The sequence below is a fragment of the Balaenoptera ricei genome, chromosome 5 (genome assembly GCF_028023285.1).
Source record: "Balaenoptera ricei isolate mBalRic1 chromosome 5, mBalRic1.hap2, whole genome shotgun sequence".
In the NCBI taxonomy this organism is placed as follows: domain Eukaryota; kingdom Metazoa; phylum Chordata; class Mammalia; order Artiodactyla; family Balaenopteridae; genus Balaenoptera; species Balaenoptera ricei.
This window is the reverse complement of record NC_082643.1, coordinates 86008044-86024833: the sequence shown is the minus strand read 5'-3', so window position 1 is coordinate 86024833 and position 16790 is coordinate 86008044. Positions and strand designations below refer to the sequence as shown.

Here is a 16790-nt window from a genome sequence, read left to right as displayed (position 1 = left end):
ATAGGTACTCCCATGCAAATAGTTTGAGGCTGTGTTTTTAAAATGTCTATATCATTAGAATAATTGTATAGTTTCTCAGGATCACTACATTTAAGAAGAAAATGAACAGGTGTTGTGATTTTGCCACATTTAGAAAAAATTAATAAAGTAATATCTTTAGTAAATCTAAACTGCTATGATTTTCCTCTGTGCAAAAAATAATCATATTATGTTACAGTTCTATTTCATACATGATTTGAGCTTTAACATAGTCTATTTTAGACTTTCACACAAAATAATGCATTGAAAAAATACATAGAAAAAATTTATACCACATTATGGCCACTGTAGTGATTCTCTTTCTTTTTAAAACATTCCCAAATACTAAATTAATTTGTTTCAGTATTTAACATGTTCACATTAAATGTTTAGATATTTAATACCAGCTACTTATTACACAACCTATTTCGTAACTTCTCACTTTAAAAAATGCTTTATCATGAGGGAACCCTCCTACACTGTTGGTGGGAATGTAAATCGGTGCAGCCGCTATGGAAAACAGTATGGCAGTTCCTTAAAAAACTAAAAATAGAACTACCATATGATCCAGTAATCCCACTCCTAAGCATGTATCTGGAAAAGAGGAAAACTCTAATTGAAAAAGATACATGCACGCCAATATTCACAGCAGCACTATTTACAATAGCCAAGACATGGAAGCAACCTAAATGTCCATCGACTGAGGAATGGATAAAGAAGATGTGAGATATACACACACACACACACACACACACACATATATACATATATACACACACAATGGAATATTATTCAGCTATAAAAAAGAATGAACTATTGACTTTTGCAGCAACATGGATGGACCTAGATTCCATCAGCATTAATTCACCACTTACTGAGTGAAGTAAGTCAGATGGAGAAAGACAAATATTATATGATATCACTTACATGTGGAATCTAAAAAATAATACAAATAAATCTATATACAAAAAAGAAACAGACTCACAGACATAGAAAACAAACTTATGGTTCCCCAAGAGGAAAGTGGAAGGGATAAATTAGGAGTATGGGATTAACAAATATACACCACTACATATAAAATAGATAAACCATAAGTGTTTACTGTATAGCACAGGGAACCATATTCAATATCTTGTAATAACCTATACTGTAAAAGAATTCAAATATATATATGTATAACTGAATCACTTTGCTATACACTTGAAACTAACACAATATTGTAAGTCAACTGTACTTCAATTAAAAAATGCTTTATCATGGTTTATATGGGAGGAAAGAAGGTTTGAGAAAATATACTTTAATTGATTTTTTCAGTTTCCTTTTTTTCAGCTTTTTTATTTGTATAGAATTATATGTTATATGGAGAAGCAAAGATAAAATGGGCACTGCCTTCAAGACTACAATCCAAAGATAACATTCTTACAGTTAATAGAGCCTTTATGTATTATTTTAGAATAAATATCCATTCCTAAAGACAATGTTAATATTTATTGAGGATATATATTTTACAATTTTATAGCCAGTATTGAAAACATTGAAGATTTGAGATCATTACTGGAAAGTGACTCTAAACTGATATTTGCAACTCTTTTAGAAGCACTCACTTCACACTTTACTGTATGTAAAACCAATGTACAGTGGCTAACACATTTTATTAATTAAAAAGAAACTCATCTGTGTCATTATTGTTTTGTATAAAGTTCCTTAATGATAAGAATTCACCTATTCACCTCCCTTCTCATGGTTAGTGAAGATCCAGCTGCTGGCAATTCAAGACACCGGTGCAAATGTTGGATGTAGATTCTAGGAAAGAAAATACATTTCAAGTTAGTGATCAGCAATCAGTAAAATCCACCCACAAGTATGAATCTGCTATTAATACAAAGCCTTATAACTTATTGGGGGTTTTTAGATTTAGGCATTTAAATGACCTACCTACAATATTAACATAATCAAATCTAAATTATTTTCCTTACTTCTAAGTACGTGTTTCAGAATTTGTTTTTTTGTTTGTTTATTTTAAATCATTCTGTCACTGTTTGAATGGCAATTTATTTACCACATGTAAATTTCTATATTTCAAGGATGAATGTTGATTTGTTAAATATTTCTTAACCAGTGATTTAAACTCAAATGAAAAAAGGTATCAGTATAAAAATGCACCCTTCTTTCTTCCATCCACCAGGATGCTGAAACCCTTACTCTGGTATCTTGAACCCCACTGAAATTTTATGCAGATTTTATGGGCACATGCTTTATGGAGGGAGGCAATACTTCCACTTTTCATCAGATTATTAGTCTATGACACCCAAAGCAAATAATTTCTAATTTAAGGAAACCCAAGAGACCAGAAGAAAAATCATGAAAGCTTTGATTATTGCAGTGGAAAAATAAACATGAATGGCCCACACAACCAGAATTTGGTCTATTTTCAGTGGGATGATCAGCTGCTAACTTGTGTAATAAGTGTCCCCGATGTCATTCTGGGTTTTATAAACTCTTCTGATCAATTTTGGAGTATCTTCTCATTTCCAGCACTTAATTCCTCTCCTTTCACTCTCCTCCCTTAATACTCCCTTAACCTCCACCACCTCTAATTTTGCGTTCGTGAATAGGGAAATCAAAGTGAAGCCCCATCTCTGATGTGCATAAATAGATCACTCTCCAGCAGCCACTATACATTTTTCTGCTGTAGTGCAGTTTTCATGTGCCAACCAGCAGAATCATGTTTGAGTTGATTCAGCAGGACTGCTTGAGACTTGGCTTGCAGTCTCCACTGTATATGCTAATACCACATTCAGAATGACAGTGGTCTAAGCCTCAGGGCAGTAAATGCTTCTTGAGATACATTCAATTGCTGTTTAACTGAGTTTAGCCTAAGGTACAGAGAAAAGTTGCTGACGCTTTCAAACAGGTTTTAACATTTTAATATTGTCTTGGCATGTCAGCCCGAACTAGAGCACTCTTAGGTGAAAAATGCAGTGAAATCCTGTAATTACAGGACCAAAATTTCCAGAGCTTTCTATGGGAGCCCTCTGCTTGAACTACTAATTAAATGTGCTTACAGCCCTGAAAATGTTTATGCTTTCCATAATATTGGTCAGTTTGTTGCCCATGATAAGAAGGCATAAAAGAAGTAGAATACATTGTTGCCACATCTCAGGCTGTTTTTTGATTTACTGCAGATAATATAGTATGTCCATGATCATGATCTCAGTGACTTATTGCTGCATCAAGGAACTCTCCCCACCCCGTAAAGAGACAAAATCAAACAAACAAGCATAACTTATGAGCTTCAAACAACAAAGACTGATTACTTTTATACTTCTGTGGATTGACTATTGCTTCTTCCGCAAGTTTTGCCTGGATCACTCATGTGGCTGCATTCACTTGGGGGCTTCGCTGGGGGTAGGCGCCGCTGGGCCAGCTGAGGTAACTTAGTCTATCTCTCAAAAAGTGTTTCATCTTCAAAGAGGCTAGATCACGCTTTCTGTCAGAATGGAGATGGCAGTCTTCCAAGGGCAAAAGCAGAAGCTGCTAGGACTCTTGAGACCTCTCCTGGAAATTGCACAGTATCACTCTAGTTGTCAAAGCTAGCCCAGCTCCAAGGGCTGTGGAAATAGAATCTCGACAGTAGGGGCAGTGATGTCACACTCCAAAGGGCTGTGTATAGGAAGATGAGAGGAACGTCTGGCCTTATTTTGCAACTTAAAACAAGCACGTACATACATCATAAAGTCTGCATAGTTTGTATGCTAGATGGCTTTTACGTCTCATTATTTTTGATCTCTGAAGGGTGTACCGCATGTGAGGTGCACCCTGCTTTTTGTTGTCTTTTCTTGATTTTCAACCTCTTAGTCTTAGCTTATTGCTAATTTTTAACGTGTCATTAAAATGGAGCTCTTTTTTTTATGTTGTGGCCCATGCAGGCAAAGCAAGATAGCAACCCAACATCTTAGGGGCAAGTCTCTTTCAAATGAAAACGATTAATTGTGAGGTTGATCTGTTTACGTTGTAAAGGTAACTGCAACTAATAGAGCATTTGCCCTTCAGTTTTGAGCAACTATAATGACACAGTCTGAATAAATCTTCACCGGCAAAGTCTTAATAAAGAAGTGTTAAGGGGAACATCTGATATAGAGTAACCAGTGACCACTGTATTTTCCTAAGTAGGTGGTAGCTCTGGCATTCTGCAGACTCTATCAGCATAAATCCATGAGTACGATTGGAAAAGAAACTCCAAATTCATGCCCTTTTGACTGATGATTGTTACTAGGTCCACAGTAAGTTATCTGAAACCCTTGGAAACAAATAAATCTTAAAAATTAGAATCTTTCATATATTAGAAAAGGTAATATCATGCATGTATATTATTTTAAAGATCAAAGAGTCTGAGACAGTGTCCTTAATTAAACACTGTTTCTCCCGGAAAACATATAAATATTCACACTATGTGAGATAAATAAAGGTGAAAAATAACCTTGTACTGAAAGTCAGGTTTGTTGTAAATTTATGGAAAAAAAAAAAAAAGCTTTTGGTTTTCAAAGCTATTTTGAGGACTGAAGTGCAGATAAGGGATTGTGCACCTGAAGTTTCTAATATTTACTGAGGGCCCACTGTGTGTCAAGAATTATTACAAATACTTTACCTTTATTAACACATTAAATCCTCACAATCATCCTAAGAAGTTAATTCATTCTTATGCTCTTTATAAAGATGAGGAAATTTAAATGAATCAAGTAACTTGTTTCAAGTTACATACTTATTAAGTGACAAAGTTAGGATTTGAGTTCAGGGATCCTGGTTCTGGAGCCTATTCCCTTAACATCCATTCATTCAGGGAAGACTGCAGAGAGGGGAAAAAAAAAAAATCTATACTTCTTTAATTCTCTCCAGGGGCTGTGACCTACTATTTACCTAAAATCTACAAGGCACCAGACACCATGATATAAACTTTATATACATGAACTCATTTATCCCCATAATACATGGGGAGTAGGTATTATTACTTCACATATGAGGAACTTGAGGCTCAAAGAAATTATATCCAAAGTCACACAGCTTATACATAATGGGATCAGAATCGCACTCAGTGCTGCTGGGACTCCCAATCTCCTGTTCTTTTCACAAGTTCCACTCTGTCTTGAGAGAAGCACTCAGGAGAGGTATAGTTGAGAGTGAAGTAAGGGTTGGTTGGACAAGTGGTCCTTATTCTCTTCTAATTCAGTTGAATCAAGTGATTTCATGATAAATTAGAATACAATGTAGAAATCTTAACCCTCCTTGTAGTAGCACTGGATAACACTTACTTGCAAAGCTATAAATTTCTCCTTCTTCCAGAAAGTGTTGGGATATTTGGAGGATCACCTACTGCTTATCCGAGTCAGTGATTTCTACCTTCTCCGTGATCTATGTGCTTACCTTTCTAACTTTCCCAAATTCCCCAAATAGATAAAAGGCGGGGATCTTTAAGTCATTTATATAAAAAAGCCAAGTCTGACTCAGTACGCAATTTTTGGATCTCACCCCCTCACACCTAAACTTTATTGCCTATAATAATAAGGTTCCAGTAAAAGGTTTATGTAATTATTTGTTCTCAGATTTATTATATAAGGCAAAAAATAAATCATTTTCTGACAGCTCTTTTAAAATAAAGCACCTGATTGAATCATTAGAATAAAAAAGATATTTTCATTTGGACTAAAGAAAATAAAGGTAATGTTAAATTATTTGTTGGAAGATCAACAGATTTATCTGCCTTTTTTTGTTCTTCATCCTTTTGTAAAACTTGTTTGTAGTCCACCGAATTCCACCAAAATTAGGTGTGTCTCTAGAAAAAGAAATCTTTGGATAACAGGAAGTCAAGACATATAAAGAGAAAAATAAGTACTTTAAAAAGCAAAAAGGGAAAAGGTGCCTGTGTGTGCTTTTTTCTCCTCAAAAGAAGAGAATAGCACAATTTTTTATTTGCAAAATTTTGTCAAATAATGTTAAGAATGTGCTAAGTGCACAGGAAGAATATGACTGTCTCGGAGTCTACACATTGATTAGCAATCCATTTATTTCATATGGTCAGAGAATTATTTGTATATTAAACAAATAAGCAATTGATGCATATAGCTTTCAGTATCTGAGCTTAAAGCAAAACAAAACAAAGAAAAACTCTTTGGAAATATTTAAAAACTAAATGCAACATTTTCATGCTTCTTTTAGGAAATGGAAATATCCTTATATCTTCAGCCCCAAGCCAAGGGTCTGGAATAGGAATGGGTGACCAGGATTCTGGCAGAATGCGTAACTGAGTCTATCAAAATCTTTACTGGTGCAGAGCTGTCTTTAAGAGCCTTAACAATTCCAGTGCTCTCCTAGAATAACGATACCTCTAAAGGCTTCTGAATTGTGTAGGACAGCTTCCGGAAATATCAAATGCCTCCGTAAATCTGGGCTTTCCTTTTTATTTCTAATGATGCTACGCATTGTCTGTCGCTACTTGCTGAGGTCATTGCAGCAGTATCTTCTCACCACCCACTCATCTCCCTGCCTCTTAAGAGCAAATACATTTCTTTTCAGAGAAAGAACTTGACTTCTTAAATTAGTTATAATTACCTCCACTTTAGGAAATGTACAGTTTTAAAAAGGTTGAATTATTCTTTTTTTCATTAAGTAGTAAAATTTGTGCCTTCATGGCATCTATTTCCTGTGCTTGTCAGATATATATTTTTTCTCTTTCTTTGGAGACTCTAGCTTTTTCTTATGGCTGTGGGTAGCAGTAATTGACCTCTAAATAACTCTGCTGTTACATTTTAAGAAGAAGCAATATGGTATTATGGGAAACACTCAAGTGAAAGTCAAAACACTTGTTCTTTGGCCTCAGCTCTTCCGTAGTCTGGACCCCTCACTGTTTCCATCCTCCTTGCTGTTGGGTTGAGGTGATAAGTAAAAGAGATGAAATGTGGGGAAGTATTTTATGTGTTATACATTGTTTGATATTATGATGGCTGAAAACTATCTACTTTCGAGAGGGAAATTAACTTTATGTCTAAGAAAGGACTTTAGCTTTCTAAAGTTATGTAATGTTTCTAGCAAATAGCATAACTAGGTAAAAATGGAGAACTCTGCAAATGATGCTAAAGCAACAACAAGAGCTAATGAATACCACTTCTACTTCCGGTCCTCTCAAGATTTGATACGACTGAGTGCGTGTGTAGGGGGGAACCTGTAAGGAACTGAGTTGGTTATGGAAAACGCTGATAAAGAATACCATTATATTTCGATACAGAACATTTTACTTTTTTAATTGATTTACTCAATACCAAGTAAACAGAGTTCTGATGAACTATTTTCCATTTCCACTCAGGTCAAAATGAAAGGGAAGAATACTAAACTAAAGCGTGAAATGATGTTCTTAGATATCACAAAACACCTTCTTCAGTGGAAGACTGAAAGGCTAAGAAGGAATACTATTTATGGAAGATCTGCCTCTGTAATCCCACAACAAATAGGACATTTTAAGAGTATATCTTTTATAAAAAAGAGAAAAAAGTGCATTTGATGATTCTGTAAGACCCCATATAACTTTTGTCTTTAAAAAATATATATATAATATCTACTTGAATAATTAAAATAAGAAAATACAGAAACACAGAAAAATACTATTCCACACACTCATGCCTTCCTTTAATAGATTGCATCATAATATAAATTGTGTTCGTTAATCATTAGCATTTCTTTTGAGGATTCATTTGAGTCATCAAGATTGGAAGTTTTGATTGCTTGTGATGAATCTCTTATAGCCTTTCTTGATTATTTTCTAAATTTGATGATAAACACTGCAACATGTCTCAACCAATTAGTCTTGTCAGCTTCCACTGTGGTCCCCAATCAAGTCTTTGACTTTGGAAATGACAGGAGATCCTTATTAAAAGTCATGCTTATAACCCAGACTATGAAGTAAAGGCTGAGGGAATGAATTGAAGAGTATCTCACTCCTAGTTGATTGATTGGAAATTGAGTCAATCTAAATGAATATAATTTTTTTATGAGCTGCAGGGAGTTCAAGGTGCACAAGTTAAGTATAACAGGTAGGAAGAGGTGTTAGAGTATTAAGGTAGCTCTATGAGCTATCCCTAAATGCATCTCAAACAAACGAAAAACAAGGTGCTATGAATGTCAAACAGGAAACACAAATTAATCCCCAAAGAGCAGCGACCTGTGTAAGTCATTGTGTAAATAAACTGTCACATTGCGTGAGACTTAAGTAAATATAGAGAGATGATTGGAGACTATTCTGGGTCAGTTCTGCAGGGAATGACAACCACATTTATAGAGATTTTTCCTATTTCAGTAGCTAAATTTCTGATTATTGTCTTGTGTCCTTGGTAGGCATAAGAAAAAAAGAAAAGCTTGAATTTATTTAAGCAGTGACAAAAAAAGGAATGTTTAGAGTAAAAAGTAGATCTGATCTCACACTTTGCATTTTTATAAGATTTTCTTTCTTTCTTTTTTTTTTGGTCTGTTCAAAGAATTTAGGTCAGCTTCAAATAAGCAAATTATCTCAAGACAAGAAATATTCCCAAAGAACTCAATTTGCTCATTTAAACTGACCAGATTACAAAAACCATTCACAAAATTTGTCAATAGTTTGATTTTTTTAAATGCATCTAAAATTTGTGTTTGAGAGACAGAGGGAATTTAGCATAAAAAAATAAATAGAAAATGCTTTTTCTTTTGATGATAAAATTAATAGGATCTCCTCACTTAAAAGTCAAATAGCAGCATTTGCAACTACAATAAATAATTATCTTTGCAGTTTACCTTTGGAAAAGAGAAAAGTAATTCTAGATGTCCTATGAAGAATAATGGGATTTCCTTGCTGAACTCTGAGCACACAGCATAAAAGTCTCAGGTCACAGTGGTTCAAAAATCAATGAGCTGACAAATGTCAATATTTCAGTTATCCACCCATCACTGTAGGAAAAAAATGACATGCAGTATTGGACTGCCTTGATTTAGGAGTTTTGGCAGGGTAAAAATTCTAAAAATATCCTTATACAAATGATAATCAAATAGGAATATCATTATAAACTACAGGGGATGTTGCGTGGAGGCAAAAGCAGAGGGTTTAAATATATTGGATATAATTTAAATAACCCCCTATTCTATTTTAAACCAAGTCTACCCAGGATGCATATGCAAATCTCACTGATTTCATTTGTTGTGAATATATTTGCAGAGGTTAAATTTGTCAGTCTTTTAAGTCCCAAGCCTTTTAATAAAATGATACCGAATGATATAAATTGGAGCATAGTCATATTAGTCCTATTATGTTCTTTTTTTTTGGCAATAAAAGAAAGTGTAATATATATTAAATAAAACCCTAAAGATAGTTTTCTTAGAATCTGTTGAGGTGAAGCAGGTTTTTCTCTCTCTCACTCTCTTTTCCAAACAAAAACAAAATTTGTTAAAAAAATATTTTTAATAGTAAGAAAATATATAACTATTCTCCAAAGACAGACACATATAATGATATAACTTAGCTTTATAGAAATAGAAGACAGACATTTCCCACTCCATTAGGCAACACCATTAATTAAGAATACATGCCATTTCATCAAAATTGTAGAAGTTTGACTCGATTTACCCAATACATTGCATTTCATATAATATTTCCATTCAGCAAACACACTGGCAGATGTATTTCTATGCGAACACTCAACGGACTATCCTACAGCACACATTAGGTCATTAACAGTGGGGGGGGGCAGGAGCATGTGGGCTAGAGTGGGGTAGGTGGTGATACTGCTAGTGTGCTCACACTTGGAACCCACTAGTACTTTGCTTTTTTTACTTTTTAACCACATAATGTGCTGTCGATTTAGGTTCTACTTCTGAGTCACCCTGATGTTTTATAATGTATTTTTACTATAAGGTTTTGCATATTTGCATTCTATGAATAATGTATAAGCAGGAAGGAATCCAATTGGCAAAGGTACACGATTTCTGGGATAATTTATAAATACAGAAAATTATCTTTTTGGATTCAATAACTTTTCTTATGCATGTGGAAAAATGTATACCCATACAAATATACATGTGTACTTTATTTCTACTTGAGACTATGCACATGTACCTGTCCTGTAACAAATGCATATATACCTGTCTGTTCTACACACTTAAATTTATCAGTTTGTCCATTCCTCTCTTTCTATAATATTTGATGTTTTTGCAAAACCTTATCTTTATTGGATATGAAATAAAAACTGTTCTATGAGATGATGAACAGCAGGGTGTTGAAAAAAGGGAAATAATATGGTAAAGAAAATATATATGTAATATATATATTATATAAATGTAATATATATATATAGATATAGATATATATCCCCTCCAATTTTATATAGGTCAGGAAAGCCTATTGAGAAATGGCCAACTTTAATGGCTCCTTCTCCTTGAATTTCAGATTCAAGACCTCTTCCAGATGTAGCGCTAACTGGGAAGTGTACCCGTGAGTGTGATGAGTATGGCCACTCAGACGCCTGCTGGATGCCCGTCCGCACTTCTCCGGAGAGGAAGAAGAGCCAGCCCAAACTGTCCACTTTCATGCCTGTTGATGAACGAGGAAGCCAGGAAAAGCTGGCCAATGGCGAAGCCGCCATCATGGGCGACCGCAACAGAAACCTCCTGAACAAAAAGTTGACCTCATCCTATGAGACCTTCAGTGCAGCTAGTTTCAGCAAAAATGAGGAAGCCAACACTGAGGATATTCCCCTTACAAAAACGGGGGAATACAAGCCATCTCCTGTCAATACTCTCACTAGAAGAGAAGTTTACCTGTAGGCTATAAAGAAGCAACAGCAAAGTTCTTTTCATGTATGAGAAGGAGAATAAGGGGTGAAAAACCTTACAAAACAAAACCTTGTAATCAAAAAGAGGGGGCTACCAAAGAGACAAAGCTTTGCCTGCCACTTCTGCCTCCAGATCGGGCCTTTAGTGAATGATACTGTTTAGCCTGATTGTAATATACAATGTAGAAACCATCCTTGTTACTTGCATGTCTAACCCCCTCACTGATTCCCAACACTCGCTCTCTCTCTCTTCCCCACCCCCCTCCAGAAAACAAACAAACAAACAAAAAAGATGGTTGCAAGTTTCTTTCATGGTAACAAGCCTGATTAGCAGAACACAACACACTCTCATTATCCCTAAGCTGAAGTATGATTTTAGTCACTTTGATTTAGTTCGAATGTCATCCGGTTGGTCAAAAGAAAGCAGATCAGGTGAAATATATTTCAGACCTGTGATCAGAAATGATTAATCACCGTGGAAGACAATCCCTCGAAAGTGATAGAGTCCTTCTAAAGGTACAGTCCTTATAGAGGGGAACTCTAGAAGCAGCATTTGGGGGAGGATCACAACTTTAATATTCTAACACAGGCTGAAAACTAAACAATACGCAGTTGGAGATTGCAGTCCCAAATTGGCATATGTTGTTTTCCTCAAGTCAGGAGCGTCAACTTCAATCCCATACCTGTATTGAATATTCTTAGTATATACATAATCTTGACCACATGTATCAATTACACTAGTTATAACTTGTAAAAAATTATATATATATATTTTTCAGAACAGCACCACTATTATCAACTAACTGGAACAATTGTGTCATTAACAGGCAGAAGATCATACGGCAGATCAGGGAAATCATGAAGTAGATTTGGTCTTGATGTGGAAATCCATTAAGTAACAAAAGTCACTGAGCCCAGGCACGCACAGAAGCCCTCAAACACCAGTTTATTCTACATTTTCTCTATACCCAGAAAGCATGCATTTTCTTTTAAAATGGATTTTCTTTGAAAGCTCAGAAAATGAAAAGCCAATGAGACATATTTTTGGTATTAAAATAGACAATTAGTTGAGGTTAAAGTTTAGTTTCAAAAATATTATCAGGGAAGATTTTACTTTTTAAAATCATATTTGTGGGTAGGTAGGGAAAGAAAGATACATCAGCATATAGTCTTTAAGTTCACTATAATCATTGTAGAGTCAGGTTATGCTTGCTGGTCTTATCCACATTTCAAATTACCAAGCGCATTTTTTACGTGTTCAGTGCACTCTTCCATGTTAACAAAAGTGCATTAATTTTCAATCCTGTGCAATATGGCACATTTTGAGACTCACAACTTTGAAACAAGGTGACACCCTAAAAGACTTACTCACTAATGTGATTTGAACGTTATTTAACATATCTCCTAAAACCAATCCAGAGTAAACAAGAAAGAAATGAGTTCTGGGCAGTGACACGCCTCATGGTATACACATCTCAAAGTTGGAAAATATGCAGTTTTTTTCAGTGTAATATAAAGAAACAGAATATGCAGCTTTTGAGTCACTTCCTCTACAGAGGATAATTTAATACAATTGGAAATTGAGCTGGGACATTCAGAACAAGTGACAATCCAGGGACAGACTAGGGGATAACAGGTGAAGAGAGCAAACAGTCTCACACTGAATGTTTGTAACCTGGTTAAGGCATAGCCTTGATGGCTCTGTAGCGAACTGTAGAAACTATGTAGCTCTGGGTAGTTCCATGCTTTGCAATATTTCTCAGACTACAACATGAAGCAGCCTGGAATATAGGTTGTTAATTCACTTTAGGTCATCAAATGCTCATCTTTGAAAACCACTTCTCTGTTTGGTGGGGTACTCTTTTGGGGTCATTTCCTTATGCTCTTTCTTAAATGGAGTTTTCATCTTGATGTTAGTTTATGTGTAATAGTTAGGATGAAAGAAGATATGTAATTGAAGAAACAAAAACATTGGACTAAAATATCAATAATTGAACATGTTTATGTTTGATTATTATTTACATTATGGAAAGATGCAATTCTAGTACTTTGTTACGAAACTGCATTAAAGCAGTTCAGCCTTGTATAATCTGTAAGTACCTATTAAGACAAAATACTTCTAAAGATACTTATGAAATGTATACATATTTTTTCTTGCACGTTACAAAGGAAATATTCAATTGCATAACACATGTGTGCAACAAACTTTTTAATGCATTTTTTTCTTTCTTTCATGAGACACTTGAAACATTAGATAGCTCATTTCACGCTATCTTAAAACCCTTCTGTTATCTATAAAGCTAATACGGGTCATATGGGATCTTTGGATTAATTGGATCCACATTCCCCAATGACGTCTGCACCACGTTCAAGAGAGCCATGTCATTGTCATTTAACTTGTGAGCCTCTTTAGAACTAAAATGGGTATGAAAGAATAAAATTCAGTGTACTGTAAGTATTTGCAGTAATTCTAGTAGAATTAGCTATCATAACATGTTTATTATTATAATGAGTTGGCATGACACAGAAATATATTTTGTGTTTGTATGACTTTTATTTTGAATAGGTTAAATCTGGTGCCACTCCATATATAGAGTGCTTTTGAAAAAAATCAATAAAAAGAAACAAAAAAAATAATAAATGAGTGAATGCAAAATAAGCAACTGTGCCTTTTATACCTGTTGTTAGGGTAAAAAAACGGTTGTTGGGTTTGGACAATGAGGGGAAATGGGCTATTCGCAACTTTTTTGATCTTGTATATTTATCCATGTTTATTTTCTGAAAACAATAAATAATATATTAAAAATTTGCCTTCTGACAAACTCAGATAGTGGAACAGTCTTGAATATCATTCATTCATAAAGCAAAATTTATATGGGCTGCTTAATTCTGTCTAGAAGGCTAAAACATTTATTGTAATAGTAACACAGAGATTATCAGGGGTGCAGTCAGTCCATTTTGCAAGGTAAAATATTGATTTACAATTTCTATTCTTTCTTTTTTTGTTATTTTTCTTTTAACTGCTGTTTCATTTTGGTTGTACAGTATATAAACCATATTTGTTTTCTGTACACAAGAAGCTCAAGTGAATTTTGCATGCATTATACCTTAGGACACATTTATAAATTGAGTAACTATATAAATTTATGTGTATTAAAACGTCTGTAGCTTCAGTCTAAAATCTAATGCTCACTCTGAACCTCCAGATATCATTACGGTTTCTGACTGGCCTGCTGCCTGAGTTTCAGAAAACAAGGGAGGCATTATTTTTGTGGGAAGAAAAACTAAGATGGTAATGAAGATGTCTGGCTGAAAGGCTACCCTAGGAAGCTGTCTTATAGGAAAATAAAACACAGAGACCAGAAGAAACTGCCAAGAATCAAAGAGCTATCTTAAACAGGCATGAGAAATCTGAAGATCTCAGTAGTTTTAGGTATATTGTATCAGTAATAAATATACTATGCGTCCTTAAGGAAAAAAAAAAAAAAAAAGAGTGAAGATGATCATGAGTATTGTAAAGCTTGTTAGTTGTGACCTGGGCAGAGGTATATATAACATCTGGAGGAAGGCATCATTTTTTCAGCTACCTAGGGTTTACTTTCAGACAATTTTTCCTACATTTTAAAGCACTTGCATTCAGTGTGGTACGATCCGTTTGTAATGTTAATCATTGACTATTGTTCTGCTACTTGGATGTTGATAATGAAGCAGAGAACAATTTATCATCATTTATTATGAGTCACTATGCACGCAACTATGCTAAACATGGCAAAATGTATTAAACACTAGTCCAGTCCAACTATTTATGAAGTACTTTACATAATTTAATTTGCTTTTGTACAGTTTTATGTAAATAAATTGCTTGTCATTTTTGTCTCTGCAGATTAAAATATAACATGGTCAAATGGTTTCACACTTGTCAGTGTACTTCTCTGTTGACAGGTAATTCAATTTTGATTGGACGAGAAGTGAATGAATGCATGTACCAGTTTGATTTTAAATGGTATGATTTCTGCTAAATGAAGATGGAATAAGGAAGATAATGCTGCAGTAATTGTTGATTTAGAGGGCACTGGGCGTAACTGTTTATTACTTTGCCTTATAATGGAATAGACCTTGGATTCTTCAGTTTCATCAAAATAATTCCTGAGACATTTACCTAGCTGGCTTTGAAATCTTAAGCCTACAGTGGAAGAACTTCTCATCAGTAATATAAAAATTGATTTTTTTCAGGTGTTATCTAGAGAAATTTTACATTTCAGATAAAATTAATTCAAAGTCAAAATGTATCTCTGTAAAGGAAATTTGGTTTTTAATCTAAAGTAATGATGAATACAAAAAGAGACTAAAAAAAAAAAAAACTTATATCATGTTAGATATAGAGAAACTTGAAGCAAAAATTAGAATTTTTACCTTACTTATATTTTTTAGTTGGACTTTCTCTACTTTTTCTATTTTTTCAATCATTTACTGTCTTTTTTTTTTCTTAAACTATTGCATTTACTCTTCTTTGTCAGATTATTACCCTAACTATAGTGGTTATCTTGTTTATTAAATTGTTATTTATTCAAACAGGCAACTTCTCTTCTCCAATCCAACTCAGAGACTTAGAAAAGGAAAGAAAATACTTTTTATATAAGCTAATAGATTGCAAGGAATGTTTGCCCCATCTCACAACAGTACTCCTAAAATCTACGGATGTGAAAAATAGAAATTCTGAAGATGCTTGCCTTGAAGTTTCCCTACCATTTTTTTCCCTTTCTTGGTTGAAAATTCAAAATACTTTACGTAGAATGACACATTCATTCTTAAATCAAAGATATCTTTGTAAATTGATTTTGCCTGGCAGCTCTCCTTCTCTAAAGAAGAAATTAAGGGTGAAGTATGATCAGAAAGTCTGCTGCAAGTTGTAATGAAGTGAAAAAATGATATGTGCATTCATTTGGCTTTATGATCATCTAATGGTGAGACCCAAACTTCAGTACCTAAATCAGTAAAATATAAAATAAAATCACTACTTTTCATTTAAATTCTCAATTTAGATTTAACAAATATATTTTACCCTGAGACTGCATCCTTTGATTAAAATATTTTTTAAAATCTCAAACATGTAAAAATACAGTGATACATTTTAGAAAGTAGATAGACATAAAGCAGATCAACAAAAGTAGGTATTTTACTTATAATTTTAAAACCTGCCTTTAAGAGAGAAACACTTACCTGAATGTTTTTCCAGACCCTACAGTACAGCTGGAATATACTAGAATAGTGTTTCTTAAACTGAAATTTGTGTTCCACTAAGTTTCTAGAGATTCAGGTATTCTATGAAAATTTTTAAAGTTTTGAGTTTTATTAATATGATATCAAAGTAATCTTTCAGCATAAATAGTTTTCAGTGATAATTCTCAGTTGAAGCTGAATTTAATAGAATAAAATGTTCATTTTGAAAATCAGTATTTATCCATCTATTGTGTGAGCAATTATATTTTCTGGAGTCCAAAGGGATTTTTTTTCTTTTTTACAGAGGTCCATATTTTAGTTCAACTATGAGAAAAACCGAATCAGAGATTTGGATAAGAAGCAAAGTCTTAAACAATGTGAATGATTGGACTAGAAGATACCAGCATGTACAGACTTTCTATAAAGGGCTAGATAGCAAATATTTTAGGCTTTGCAATTCAAGAATCAAAATCAAGGATATTGTGTAGGTATTTGTATGAGAAGAAAGAAAACATATGCTGAGTTTTTTTTCAACCATTTAAATGCAAAAATAACATTTTTAGCTGAGGAGACATACAAAAGCATTGGGCTGGATTTGACCAGTGAATTACAGTTTCCTCTGGTATACCAAAAACTGCTTCAGCTGAGATTAATTTTAGAATTCATCACTAAAATTCCTTTTCTTACACCTTACTTAAGGATGCCCCT

General features: G+C 34.0%; 1 protein-coding gene across 4 annotated transcripts in view; it reads left to right on the top strand.

Moving 5' to 3' along the window:
- Nucleotides 1-13046, top strand: part of PCDH7 (protocadherin 7) — a 405762-nt gene extending 392716 nt beyond the window's left edge. For 2 of the 4 annotated variants that reach the window (XM_059923220.1, XM_059923219.1), the window contains exon 3: nucleotides 10478-13046. In XM_059923220.1, the coding sequence (XP_059779203.1) occupies nucleotides 10478-10854 (377 nt within the window). In that variant the 3' untranslated portion in view covers nucleotides 10855-13046. The remainder of the gene's footprint in view (nucleotides 1-10477) is intronic. The other 2 variants (XM_059923222.1, XM_059923221.1) reach the window with 1 other exon arrangement.
- The last annotated feature ends 3744 nt before the right edge of the window (nucleotides 13047-16790 follow it).